Source organism: Thunnus albacares, chromosome 1, assembly GCF_914725855.1.
Source record: "Thunnus albacares chromosome 1, fThuAlb1.1, whole genome shotgun sequence".
Lineage (NCBI taxonomy): Eukaryota > Metazoa > Chordata > Actinopteri > Scombriformes > Scombridae > Thunnus > Thunnus albacares.
In genome coordinates this window covers 23087961-23101935 of record NC_058106.1, presented here as the reverse complement: position 1 = coordinate 23101935, position 13975 = coordinate 23087961, and the positions used below count along the sequence as shown (strand labels likewise).

Here is a 13975-nt window from a genome sequence, read left to right as displayed (position 1 = left end):
GAGCAGCTCTTCAAAAGAACCTCCATTTATCAAAGACACTTTTTTTCTTTTCAAAATTTCAGATTTCTGATGGGGTTATTTTTTACAATTCTATCACTGTAAAAACGTGTCCGTGTGCTTGTTTGTGTACCTGATTGTTTGTATTTCCCTGTAGGAAAGGGCGCATTTTGAGAGCATTGGGCACCACCTCGGCAAGCTGGGTGAGGAAGGAAAGATTGGCCACAGAGTTATTGACCTCACCAGGCCAGAGGACCTTGATGGTAAGATTTGAGTTTCTCTCTTATTGTTTTTTTATTGCATTTATTGTTTGGACATGTTGCCTACACAGAAAATTTTATGTTTCCTCAGTTTTAGATGGTAGAGTGGTATTCATGGGTGTGTGCAGAAACATGTGCGTGTGTGTAAGGGAGATATGGAGGTTGAGGTGAATGCCGTTTGAAATGAGCCGAGGTTTTCACAGGTAGGTGAGCGGAGGACAAGGGTGCCTGAGGACAAAGCTGGCTTTTTTCCAAGCTCGGCTCCTGTTGCTGTTGTGCTTGTTTGAGGTCCTGGGCACAGGGGTGTAAATTCAGGTTTCACCAGTGTGACAAAGCGTCATCTCCCTTTGTGGCCCTGGCTCCTACACAGGAGCAAGGAGTACCTCAGTGCACCAGTGTTTGTCCGACATAAATATTTGTGGCAGTTTCCATGGCACTTCAGAGCCAGAGCAAAGAGGAAAATGGTTCTGACTCATCTTTGATGCCTCCAAGAGTCTCAGGGCAGAAGGATAGATATTTCTCAGGACAATGTAACCCATCAACATCTTTAAATAGGATCTGAGACACATTTCCCATCAGTTTTGGCAAGAAATGGTCCTGCATAATTTGTGTGCATAGACTTTTATTTAAAAAAAAAAAAAGCTTCCCATAAAAATGTTTGTTTACCAACTCCAAAGCAAATGTCTTTTTTAATCATGTGTGGGTTCACATCACACCCAATCCTGAAGATGAGAATTAGAGGTACATTTAGTGGATTCATTTACATGTTTCCCATGTGAGCCACAGCAGTAGATCCCATCCCACCCGTCTGACTCCTAACACAGATGTGCTTCCAGTGCTCATTCTCCCAGTGGGAACCTTCCCTCTGTGGCTACTGTGGAGTCAGAACCGAAACAGAGCGCACACCAGGGCAGTTGTGTCCTTTTAAGTCCTGCACAGGGCCGAGGGAAAGGCTTGTGCCAGACGCCTCACATCAGTGTTCCCAGTGGGCAATGGATTAGGAGCAAGCAGAGGTTAAAGGAGAGGAGAGGTCTTCTTCCCAGGGGGAAATGGCTGGGAGCCAAGGCAGTACACATAACTCAAAACACACAGTTACCATTTCTTCCCTTACACCACAAATATATCTGTCTGTCTCCTTCAGCCTCACCAACAGGAAAACACATACGGTTGAATGATGTGAAGCAGGGTTTTATGATGTGAACCACAAAGTGTTTACTCTTCTGAGAACATGTTTACTTTTGAAATCCTTGTTGTGAGGATTTTCTCCTCCCTGAACCAGTCGAGGTTTAAGGCTGATTTATGATAGGTCGCTAAACACTTTTAATAAGTGTTACTTGACAGAAATTAAAGAGTCGCGCGACTTTATCAATTTATGCTTCGGCAAAAAGTTTCAGTTGTCTCCATGGTAACCAGACGTCATCCTCCAGCCAGCTTGTTTAGTTACATTGTTATTATTTATTATATAATTTATTATATCATCCTAACCAGGACTAATTAAACAAGAACCTTACAAGTTATCTAAAGTTACAGACTAAAATATCAATAAGATAGATCAGTGAAAACTACAATCTCCATGGCAATGTTAGTAACACTACCAAATCACATTGCACGACAAATATGACGGTGTCTGCGACATGACAAAATTCGAGTAGTGTCGAGCGACCATCCATAAATCAGCCTTTATGGTTACCCAGCATACCTTGATATATAGGAACATACGTTGTCAAGCTAATTGCATTTTTTGTTTTTTCTTTAATAATCCAGTAAGTTCTGATTTGGTTATTTGCTGGCCAAAGGTCATCCACATGTGGGGGGGTTAAAACCAGGCTATATGTGTCTGACAATTTTAAGTTTTTCTGACTAGCTTACATATAAATGTTGTTTCAACATCAGTTAAAGATTATATTTTAACATGTTGTTAGGATCTGCTGCATACTGAATTATAGTCATTTAAATTGTGCTCAAATGATGGTTATGTTACCAAGACGTCTAAACAATATTTACTTTTCCACCAAATTTAGCCCAGTTTTAACCCTGACATGTCTTTTTCAAATTACCACATTAATGCTTCCAGAATATAACATTATTCATAAATGTAATCATTTTTTAGACCATTCTGGTAAAGAAGCAGGGCAATTAATTTAGAATCTTAGTATTTCAACACACTTTTCCTCAGTTGTTTGGAACACACTGTATATACTTTGGTGTTTCCTGAAAAGGAAAATTACTGGGTGTACCTCCCAGCCCTTCCATAGGGTGTGAAAGCCCCTTCGTGTGTAGCTGCTCTCCCTCCAGAACAGAGCAGCCACACTGAGCAGGCCCCTCATACAGCAGACTTCTGTCATCACGGCTGTTCACAGAAAGCTTTAGGTTGCTTAAGCTAATATTTGTAAACCATGCAGCAACCAAAGTCCTAACGGCCAAGATTGGAAAATAGAGCGGGGGAATAGAAATAGATAGGATTTCCTTCATTTCACAAAGCCACGAGCCACATGCATGATTCCACTGCAAATTCATTAGGTCTTTTTAAACTCAGATGAAAACATTACCAAATACCACAAAGGCCTCAGCCCAGCCAGGCCTTTTGTTCATTCACACACGGTGGTATGCAGTTGCAGGTTGTAGTAGCGGTATGTAGCTGGGGTTGTGTGTTTGTCTAAACCGCCCACATCACTGAGGGTCCACAGAGAACAAAGATGTTGTTGAGAGATGTGTGGAGGCAGGAAACAATATTAATCTAAACGCTCAGTGTGATAATATCAACCAGAGAGTGAAAAAAGATGAGGCTTCAGCCAAGTAGTGTCTCTAACAAAGTCCTCATGGAATAGGATGAGAAGAACAGTAGTGTTGCATTGTTGTTGCAGATCAGTCGTGATGGGTTTTTCTTTACATTGGTAGCTTGGAGCTGTTATGAAGTTTTATATGAGTTGATTGTTTGAAGAGGTTTTTGTTGTTGTTTTTCTTCCACTCTAAGGCCGTGGGAATCAAGCTCTGGCTTTTATTGCTGAGGAGTTTTCCTAGAAGAAAGCTTAGATGAGGGGGGCACAGGCTTAATGATTTATAAAGTCACAACAACAATAGCTGAATAGGTCAATACTATCAATAAGAGAGTTCTGGTTTGAAGTTGGCAAATTCAAATTTATCCCCAATAGGATAAATGTACATCTATTTTCGTGCGTGTCTGTGTGTGTGTGTGCGCGTGCATTTTCCTTTGAGTGTGCGAAGCTGGATGTTGTGAAAGATTAGACTCCACTTTTAGGTTTAATGCATACGAGAGTGGTTAGACAGACAAAAGTAAAAGCCATACCCTGCATGTTGAAACAGGTTGCCTGTTTGTTCCCAAGTTCCCACGTGTGTGCACTCAAAAACTAACACACACACACACGCAGGCTCCAGAAAACTAATAATCCTAAAAAAAACTCAAATAATCCTAACTGGAAAAGAAAAAAAAGAGGACTAGCATGTTATAATAGGGCTTATATCACTTGTAATTTGTAATGGTTTAATTAGCATGCTTTGAGCTCAGGCTGTAACAGGGGCACTGAGCGCTGTGTCCTGTCTGTCCATACACATTAATCTAGCCTGATCCTGCTCTGAGGGAGAGGCTCCATTGTCAGCAGTAAATGCCTTCAGTCAGAGGTGTTAGATTTGATCCCAACAGGGAGGGCTTGGCAGGTTTGCGTGATTGTTGCCTGCTCACTGAGCCTCATCCTCTTGAGCGGATTCCTGGGTGACATTATGTGTCTGCCCGCAGAACAAAGATGAGTAAGGAGGAGAAAAAGGGGAGGAGAGGGGACGGCTGGGGCAGTGCTACCCTCTGGCTCGGTACATGGTCGAGTCTGAGCCTGCAGTTCACAGGTGTGATAGGCTTTTTGGGCCTCTCTACATTCTCTCTCCATTTCTCTCCCTTTTTTTCTGTTTCCTCCTTATCCACTTACCATTTTTATACCCTCCCCAACACACACACACACACACACACACACACACACACACACACACACAGACAATCATTCTTTCTCACTGTAATTCATGCTGCTCATCTGCAGTGTTTCCAGGAGAGACAAATTAAAAGGGGATTCTCATATCGCTCTGTCACACTTGAGCTGCGGGCCTCATGAATCACAATAAATTCTATTAAGCAGCACTCCCTCTGTTTCACTCTCTCCCCAGCTACCACCCATGGGGCCTGCCCCTGTCACTGCTAAACATCTGTGTTTATTTACACAATCACACACCTAACTAACTGATTCCTAAATGTCTTGCCCCTCCTGGAAAAAAAAAAGTTAATGCTCATTTGCAAAATGTCATAGCATTGTCATGATTTTCAATGAAAAGACAGAAACAATGTTGTAGTAAATTGCATGTTGTCGTTTCTGGGGATTTGTCGAGACTGGCTGCTAATGTGCAGGGTGCCTCTGATTAAGTCATAGATATATATTACAAGGCAGGATGGGAGGGGGCATGTTTAACTACCCAACCGCCACCGCCTCGTATGTTCACGCAACTCCGCACTGTAATGTTCTTACTCTAATCAGAAAGATTACAGCACTTTAAGACTTTAATATTATTTCAGGTTAAAGGTCAAACTCTAAGTTAGGCTGTTGGTTTCTGAGGATGCCCCCCGAAACCCAGTTCTGTATTTTTACAGAATTTATTTTTAAGGTTGGTTCTTTTTCAGTACTTTTTTACATTTCCGTGTAACTTACGGTCGTGCTGCAGCTTCTTCTTCTCTGTCCTCTCCTCTGCTCTCTGTGTCGGTGTTTGACTGAGGGCGGGGCTGAGACAGAAGACAGGCACTTTTCTGTGTGGCATCATGTGAAGCAAAAACAACATGCATCATCTGGCTTTCCTCCAATGAACCAAGTCACGTGGCTGGTTTCCTGGCTAACTATGGATGTGGCACTAGCTGATGGCAGGCAGTTGTTTTGTCCCCCTCCCCGTAAGAAGCTCACCTCTGCCCGTATGCATGCACACCAGTATATAAATTGCTGAATCAGTGTCAGTGATAGAGTAATGGCACGGGAGGCATCGTAAATTACAGCAAGCGATCCCGGGGTGCAGACACTGGCTGTCGTGTCTGAGTGAGCGCTGCGCTCCTGAGCTAATGAATACCTTCATCTGGCCCCGGCAGTCAGCAGATTGCCCCGCGTTGATGGATACTGTCAGCCCTCCGCCACACCACATTTCATTGCACAATAAACATGGTTGTCAAAACCAAACAAAGTGAAATCAATTCATCCTGTACAGTGAGTGCATGCTAAATGAAATTAACGTACTGTGGGCTTCGGTGGCAGCAAAGGTAGTGTATTATTTCTGAATTCATGATGGCTTTAAGGCCTATCACCTTCTAGAGGCAAAAGCCAACAGACAGAACAAGAGATGGTTTTGAGAAAGTGTTTAAGAAACCGACAAAATACACAATAAAATATTCAGATTTCATATTTGTGTGTATGCTATACGTGTGTAAGTACATAGCCTATATTTAAATGCATGTGTGATATGATTTTAAGGGTAGTATAAGACTAGGTTTTGCAAAGGACAGGCTTTTGTAGATTAGACTTTCTGTTCAAGCATCTGGAGATTAATCAAAAAAAGGAGAAAAAAAGTCAAAATATATTACTTTGTGCATAAAGTCATATTTTCTTTTAATGAATGATGACACAAGGTGATTTAAGTTCATTTTAGAGATATTAACCTAAAAGGTAAGCAGCATTTTTGCCTAATTTTAAGTACATTTACATACTCTTTTTTGTATGGTATATTTTGTAATGACAGAAAGATTGTGACTGATGTTTTATTTGCCAGAACTATATGACAGTAAGAGCTGAATCCTTTGGGCAGTGGCAAGTGCAGTATGAAAATATGAAAACATCGTTTTCACTGGCCTCTCAGATAAAGTCAAGCTTCTGTGGATCATAAATGTGGCTGTTTGACTGTTAAACAACAAACAGCTGGTGAAAATCAATTTAGGGGGTCTTTGTGCTGGGAGAAACAGGTTTCCTAGTGGGCAGCAGGACCTCAAACATTCTCTGTGAGCATAAACCAAAACCAACTTCCACCACACCTCAATCTCTATTATACTGGAGCTGGTTGGGAGCTCCTTTACTACAACATCCCTGTGTGTATTTCTGTATGTGACTACATTTATTGCCTTTTCCCTTCTTGTCTCCTATAATAATTTGGAATAAAAGATACGCTTTTTCAAAGTGAAGACACTCAAACTCATCAGGCTGAAAATGGTGCAGCAGCGTCTTTAGTGATTAGAGCAGAGCGAGGGTTCTGTGGGTTTAGAATTAATGTCACTGCACAGCCCTCCATTACTCATTAAGAGTTTGATTTTGTTTATCATCTGAAATAATAATAGAAATCAAACCCCAGGTAACGTGTGCCAAGGCTGCTAGCGGAATGGTCTAATGAGAAGGCTTCACATGTGGATGATGAAATATGCATGAGTCATCCCAAGCTTTCTTTTCCAGATTTGAGATCATTAAAGATGTATCGTAGCATATGGAAGGCTTTTTTGTCTTATTTTTCAAGCCTTGTTTATCAACATGTTTTTGTTTGTTTAAATATTCATACTGCTTTTATTTAATTCTTTCACATCTTACATATAAAAGGAAGCAAATGCGCATGCAAACAGAAATCATTATCAGTTTGATGTACAGTTTAATACTGAGAGAAACTCTCTTATGCTGATTGTGAATGCCCTGATTGAGAAACAGCACTTTGCAGAATCGGCAGACTCTCTCATCGCAAATATGTGCCTGGTTGGTTTGTGTGTGTGTGTGTGTTTGTGTCCGTGTGCATGAGTGGATGTGTGCTTGAAAGAGAGAAAGAGAGTAAAGTAGAGGAATGGAGTGCTAGAATTTATTTGTGCATATACGTGTTCAAATGTACTTTGGAAGAATGGTTTATTTTCTTTTTAAAGACTGCCTCAAGTCTCATATTTGTCATTTATGTTGGCACACTTGCTCATTTTATGGACACTATGAATGTCAAATTGAAATGTAAGTGGCTGAGTAGAGAAGTGCGAACACTTGCCGACAAAACATTTTACTGCCATTGAAGTCCAAGGTCGTCCTCTTTTGGTTTTGGATAGACCAGAGTAAAAGTTAAGGAGGGCAGCTCCTCCTTAAACCAACATTGCATTCACTTTTATAGCACATAAAATAAAAGGCTGTCAAGTCAGTTTTTCCACTCAATAGAAAGTCTACGCCCTCCAGGAGGGTCTGAAGCCTTGCACTCATCTGAAACAATGTTCATGATGATGATGATGATGATAGCAGTGGTGACAGTAAACGAAGAAGAGTGAACATGGCTCATCATTTAATCAATGTTTTGCCTCGTTCTCTCTTCTTGTTCCTGCTCTGGCTATTCCAGGGTCCAGGGAACTCAATGGCTCTACAGATAAACCCCAACCATATTATTGTTGGCCAACAGGAGGTGCTGGATCTACTGAGGCACGCGTCTTCAGGGAATCCCGAGGAAGGAACAACAACGAGCCCCACATTAAAAGGCCAATGAATGCATTCATGGTGTGGGCCAAGGATGAGCGGCGCAAAATCCTCCAGGCTTTCCCCGACATGCACAATTCCAACATAAGCAAGATTTTAGGTAAGACATTTTCTATAAATCAAATGCAAGTCAATCCAGCAAATATTCCAAGATACCAGTCTCCTGCGACAATATAACTGCTTTTGTAAAGACACATGTAAGGGACATAAAAATCATCTTTTCAGTGCTTCAATACTTTATCTTTCCTGTTAAAGTATTTCTATTACTTGTATCTGCACTTATGTCGCTGGCAAATGAAATGAATAGAAATATGTGTCCATGAACCCAAACAGCATCCTATATCATCCATTTCTCATACACAATTCCTGCCTCTTTACCTCAGCTGGATTTAAAGCATTTAACTCTTTGGCTGTTAAAACAGTGATATTTGCTGCATTTACAGCTAATGGTTAAAAACTGAATTTCATGTATGACCCACTGTAGAGGTAGAGAACCATTTTTCTGTTCACAACATCACTGTAAGCCAGTGCTTAACTTTCTTTGATTTTCCTTCATCTAAATTTCCCTATTATCTTACAGACTTACCAAGTGTTTACAGTACTGTACTGTAGCTAGTATCTAAATGAGCAGAATGTGTTATCTCATAGACCGCTGTGGATAAGTTCACCTCAGCATACAGATGGATTTATAGCCCATCACTACCATAAGTGTTTGTCATGAAAAATGACAGAGGCTAAATGGGTCTTGTCCCCTCAGCATTGAAGTCCATACATCAGAGCTGTTAAAAGTGCTGTCATCCAGTACCTAGTAAGACACTTCACAGAGATGCAGTATTTACTACAGCTAGCTTGTTGTTCCTTACTGCCTGACATCGTCTCAGATACTGTAATGTGCCTGTGCAGGGCTATCAAGAGGCTGGTGTGGAACGGACAATAAATGTGGCACATGATTTTGAAACCCTCTACCCTTATTTAGTACAATTATATATTGAGTTTGTACCAATGTGATAAAATATAACTGGATTGTGAGGTTTACATGCAGTATTGGTTCTCCTAACAGAAATGTTAAGATGTCAATGTATAACTAGTTGTAATCAGTCTAAATAAGTATTAGCTATTAAAACTGCTTTATTCCTGTTTATGTTCAAATTATGAAATCTGAATCTACCACATTGTGTAGGTTCTCGGTGGAAGTCCATGTCCAACCAGGACAAGCAGCCATACTACGAGGAGCAGGCCCGTCTAAGTAAGCTTCACCTAGAGAAGTACCCAAACTACAAGTACAAGCCACGGCCCAAGAGGACCTGCATTATTGACGGAAAAAAACTTCGCATAGGAGAATACAAGCAAATGATGCGCTCACGGCGACAAGAGATGAGGCAGTTCTTCACTGTGGGGTAAGCAAGCAGTGGAAAAACCTGCAAACTAACCACACTAACACAGACAAGCTTGCAACATACTAAACTGGACTGTAGCTTTTTCCCTTAGAGCTTGTTCTCAAAGTTTTTGCAATAATGTAATGCTATTTCTCATAAGCGGGTGTCGAGTTAACCTCACTGTATTGGTTTTAAGACACGTACGTCAAAATCAAGTGTTTTTCAATTGCTGTGATTTAATCATTTTAGACAATAGCAGTCTACAAATGGAGCATGAAGTGCAGACATTATTACAGGATATAAGCTCTAAGTATAGACTTACAGAAGCCTGGAGGGCGGCAAGCTGAAGCTTAACACTTTAATTTACTGTGTGTGGTTAGCAGGAGAACCCTTCTCCAGGTGTTCCCATGTCAGTCATAAGCTTCAGTGGCTGGAGTATCAATCATCAAGCGCAACAGCAGACAAGAGCAGCACTAACCACGTATTGGTTTTATGTCACTAATAAACCGGGTAGCATTTCTGAACAGCTAAAAACAGGAGCTGTCAGGAGAACCTCTCTTTTCCCAAATCATTTTCACAGAGCTGCTGGCTTAAAGAGGACTGCTGCGGGAAACCCCTAATCCAACAGTCTCATTTAAAATGCTTCAGCAAAAAATATATATATATTGAAACTGTTCTATGCAGCACTCTCTTTCAGCATTCGTTCCATTTGTTCTGAACTTTTTTGAAGGTCAAATTGGTACTGGGTTACAAGAAAGAGAGAAATGTGATTCATCTCAATATCATTTCTTTCTCCTACATCCAGGCAGCCACCACAGATTCCCATCACCACCAGCGCCAGCATGGTCTATCCCGGGGCCATCACCATGGCGACTACTACACCCTCACCTCAGATGACATCAGAGTGCTCGAGTGCCTCAGCAAGTCCCGAGCCATCCATTCCTGTCATTCAGAGCACCTACAACATGAAGCTGGAGCCCAATACCATAGCAAACAACAGTGAGCCCGTCAATGGCGAGGATGAGATGGACATGTACGAGGATTTTGAGGATGAGCCGAAATCAGACTATAGTAGTGAAAATGAGACACAAGAGCCAGTCAGCGCCAACTGAGGCCTCTTTAATCGAAGAGGCCAACGCAGACACAACAGTCATTCAGGAGGACGCCCGGGGGCTGGTCTGATCTGAGGGAGGGAAAGAGCAAAAGAGAACAAAACTACACCACAAAGGTTTAAAAAAAAAAGAAAAAAAAAGAAAAAAAAGAAATGATGATATATCATTTATGAGCCAGCATGCAGATGTGGCTTCATCAGAATCAAAAGCTATTTGGTCTTAAGTGTTTCTTCAAGTGTGTGAAGCAGTTTGGTTGTGGTAATTATGATTTTTTTTAATCTCATTGTTTATTTTTTCATTGTGATCATGGACATTTAAACAATATGGTTATTGCCTAGAACAAAAGATGGAACTTGAAATTGAGCATTTGATATGAACCTATAATTCTTACAGTCATTTACCGTGTTTTTCTCTTCAATTAGATGATTTTGATATATTACATAACTGTTCAAGATGGGAATAATATTCTCACTCAGGTATAGTGTGCCAGCCAACAGCTTGTGAATGTTTTTAATCAAGAGTAAAATATTACCAGTACAAAATATCTCAAAATTCACATGGAGTGATTCCAACGTATTGCAGAGGCAAAGTAACACATTATCATTATTATTATTATTATTATTATTATTATTATTATTATTTGTGGGGTTTTTGTTATTGTTATTACACAAACTGCATAATTTAGTGCAGAAGTGCCAAACATTTCAAGTTGTTTCTAAATTCTGTTAAGTGTTTTGGGAGAGGCTTTGTGAGTCTTAGACAATCTCTTGATCTCTTAATGCAGCTTCATTATCCAGTCTTTCTCTAATTTACCCTAACAAAATAAACAAATAAAACTCAGGAACTTGTAGGCAGCAGGCTCTTCAGGAGGTTATGTGACATCTTTGGGTGGTAGCTTGTAATGCTAGCTGTTCTCTGGGGAGCCCAATGCAGTGATCATCGATGAAACTGGCCAGCCCTTTCATTTCCTTATCCCGGCCCACATTGGACTGCCCAGTGCTGTGGCATCCTTCACTCATTTCCAGTTCTACAACCCAGTTTGACTCACCAAGTTCTTAATCTGAGTGATTGTAATCAGGCCAGAACGCTGAAGGGCCAAAGGCCTCCAATCTGTGGGATTGGAACAGCAGCAAAAGGCAGCTTTGGGGGCATTATAATCTCAAATTGATGTTGTACAATGTGTAGCAACAGTACATTCTGTTAAACGCTTTAGCCCCATTTGGAAGGGAAGTTTAAAGTCTTAGGTCTTAGAACGTCATTTTTTCCAATCTTAATTCTTTTTAGACATTGTAAATCTTAAAGTGACACTAAGAAGTCTTAAAGTAGAGCACGGTCATTGGGTTGATGCAATGAGTTGATTACTGCAGTAGTCTTAAGAGGAGTGGCAGTTTATGAGTATATTTCTAAACAGAAAAAGGCTAAAATCATATGTTTGTTTCTTAAACTACCCTGTCATGTACATATGACAAAGGCAACTTAAAACACTGATTTTTGCAATAGTGCACTTATGCAAATTCTCATTATGTCACCTTTGAGCCTTATTTTGTTCTTTTTAACAATCTTATCAGCTTTTTGGAACACACTTATCTCTTACATTTAAAAAGACACACGCGTGCAATGACTCCGACACAAGGGGCACAAATTCTTTATCCTATTTTCAGCTAAAAAGATGACAAGCGTTGACCTTCTTGAGACTGCAGATAGATAAAGCTCCTCACATGGGCAAGGCCTTGATTTTGAGACTCAGATCCTCTTTACAGGGCAGAAGGTCTAAGTGGCTCCCCTCCCTGCCATGCCCTGCTCTGACCCCTGCCCGTAGCAACCTCAGCACCCAGGGGGCGCCATCTGGCTCAGAGAAGGAGAAAACACCAGGGAAGGGTGAGAAACAATAAAAATGGGGTGTGTGTCCCTCATTGTGCTCTCCATCAAAGTGCTGGAAGTAAGGCCTCAACAGGGCTCCCACCCAGGCCCAATCACCAGGCACTGGCGAGCAGATGGAACAAGTACATCAAGCTGTGGGGGATTATTAAAATGACTGACGACTGGGTATCATCTGAAATACAGCATTATTAATGCATGAGTCCAGCTATTCCCCTCCCTTGCCCTTGAACCTGTCCATTTCAGAAAACGCGCAGAGCTTTTTGAAGGATCTAAATGGCTGGTCACTGGCTTTAACTGGTCAAGATCCCCACTGCTGGTCACTGCATTTTCTCCTAACTAATTGGTACAGATGGCTCTTTATATCTCTTTAGTACTCTTAACTCGTGTACTCTTATTGTCAGTACCCATTTATCGCAGGCTTGCATTGTTTCTACTTTTGGAAGCATTTATATTAAGTCTTTTAGGTTTTTTTAACCGCATTAATAATTCCTTTTTTTTCTTTTCATCACATCTTTTCTACATTGTTCTCATTTTGAGGTACAAATTATTTCAAGGATGCTCTCCTACAAACAACCCAAGTGGATTTCCCTCAAAGTCAACCTGTTTTTGCTCCTGTTTGCTGGTGGTTAGATTGATTTGTATGTGATTGTAAATATTTTCATGACCATGCCACACAGATTTAGTGGGCTGGTACTTAAAAAGGACTTCACGGAACTGAAACTTGACTGTGCTTATACAGCGAAAAAAAAAAGACAAAAAAAAGACAAAAAAAGAAAGAAAAAAATGACAAACAAGAACTCACGAGGAGACAATGTTTCATAAGTGTTATAAGCACTGGATATAAATTGTATTTTTATCAATTCTGATTAATGTGAAGCTGTTTGAGGAAAAACACCATGAATTAACAAAATTCTCCAGTTGGACTCAAGTGGGTTTGCTCTCACAGTTGCCAGATTTTAGTCATTTTTTTTGTCTACTTATTTTGTTTATTTATGCAAAGACACATGTGATGAATGAACACTTTGTTTAAGCTTCAGGGCTGCCTAGGGGAGAGACTCGGCACAAGAAAGTGAGCAGAAAATTCAACAGCAGGCTTGGTTAGCCGTGAAACACCAGACTTCAGACTTCAGTGCATTGCATATTGTTTTTGAAACTGTAGAGTATCAACATATTGTATTTATTATTAGCCACTGCTGGCTCTAAAATTGTCAGTAAAAAAAAAACAACAAATGGACAATCAGAGAAATAGAAAAAAAAAAAACATGTTTGATGAATTGGAGCTAAAAAATGTTTTTCAGTGAATTCACCATCTCATTTAGATTTTATTGTAAATATAACATAGGAAATATATTTTTGTTCACAAGTATTTAGTGAAGTATAAGTTATGTATTTGGCTGTTCTATTTTATTTTCTTTTATGTTTTATTTTTGTACGTGGTTTCATGTTTTTAAAACCTGACAAGTCACTGTACCTCATGTAGATGCTGAATTTTTCTGCTTATTGGAAGAAAGCAGTATTGGACCTGAGAAAGAGAGAAGCACCTCATTTGCTTATGTTTTGATAATCCTCCCTGGACTATTCAAAGAACCAATCAAAATGAAAGCTACACTTATTAGACTTGTTAATATAAAAGGAGTCATTACAAGCAAGGTACTCATTTAAACAACAAGCACTTGATGTAAAAGAACTACTCAATAATTTGTTTCCAATCATGATACAATCTAGGTGGTATGCTGTATATCCTCACTCGTGTTTTGCGTTTAATACAGCGCTCATAGTATGTGGCAAATTTCTTATGAAGAGCTGATATCATCCTGAAAAATGTGCATGCATTT

General features: G+C 40.2%; 1 protein-coding gene across 8 annotated transcripts in view; it reads left to right on the top strand.

Annotated features, from left to right (window-relative positions):
* sox6 (SRY-box transcription factor 6) overlaps window positions 1–13388 on the top strand; it is a 138604-nt gene extending 125216 nt beyond the window's left edge. For all 8 annotated transcript variants that reach the window (XM_044350328.1, XM_044350324.1, XM_044350327.1 and 5 more), the window contains 4 exons: window positions 155–260; window positions 7698–7871; window positions 8952–9168; window positions 9953–13388. In XM_044350328.1, coding sequence (XP_044206263.1) covers window positions 155–260; window positions 7698–7871; window positions 8952–9168; window positions 9953–10259 — 804 coding nt within the window. In that variant the 3' untranslated portion in view covers window positions 10260–13388. The remainder of the gene's footprint in view (window positions 1–154; window positions 261–7697; window positions 7872–8951; window positions 9169–9952) is intronic.
* Window positions 13389–13975: the final 587 nt, after the last annotated feature.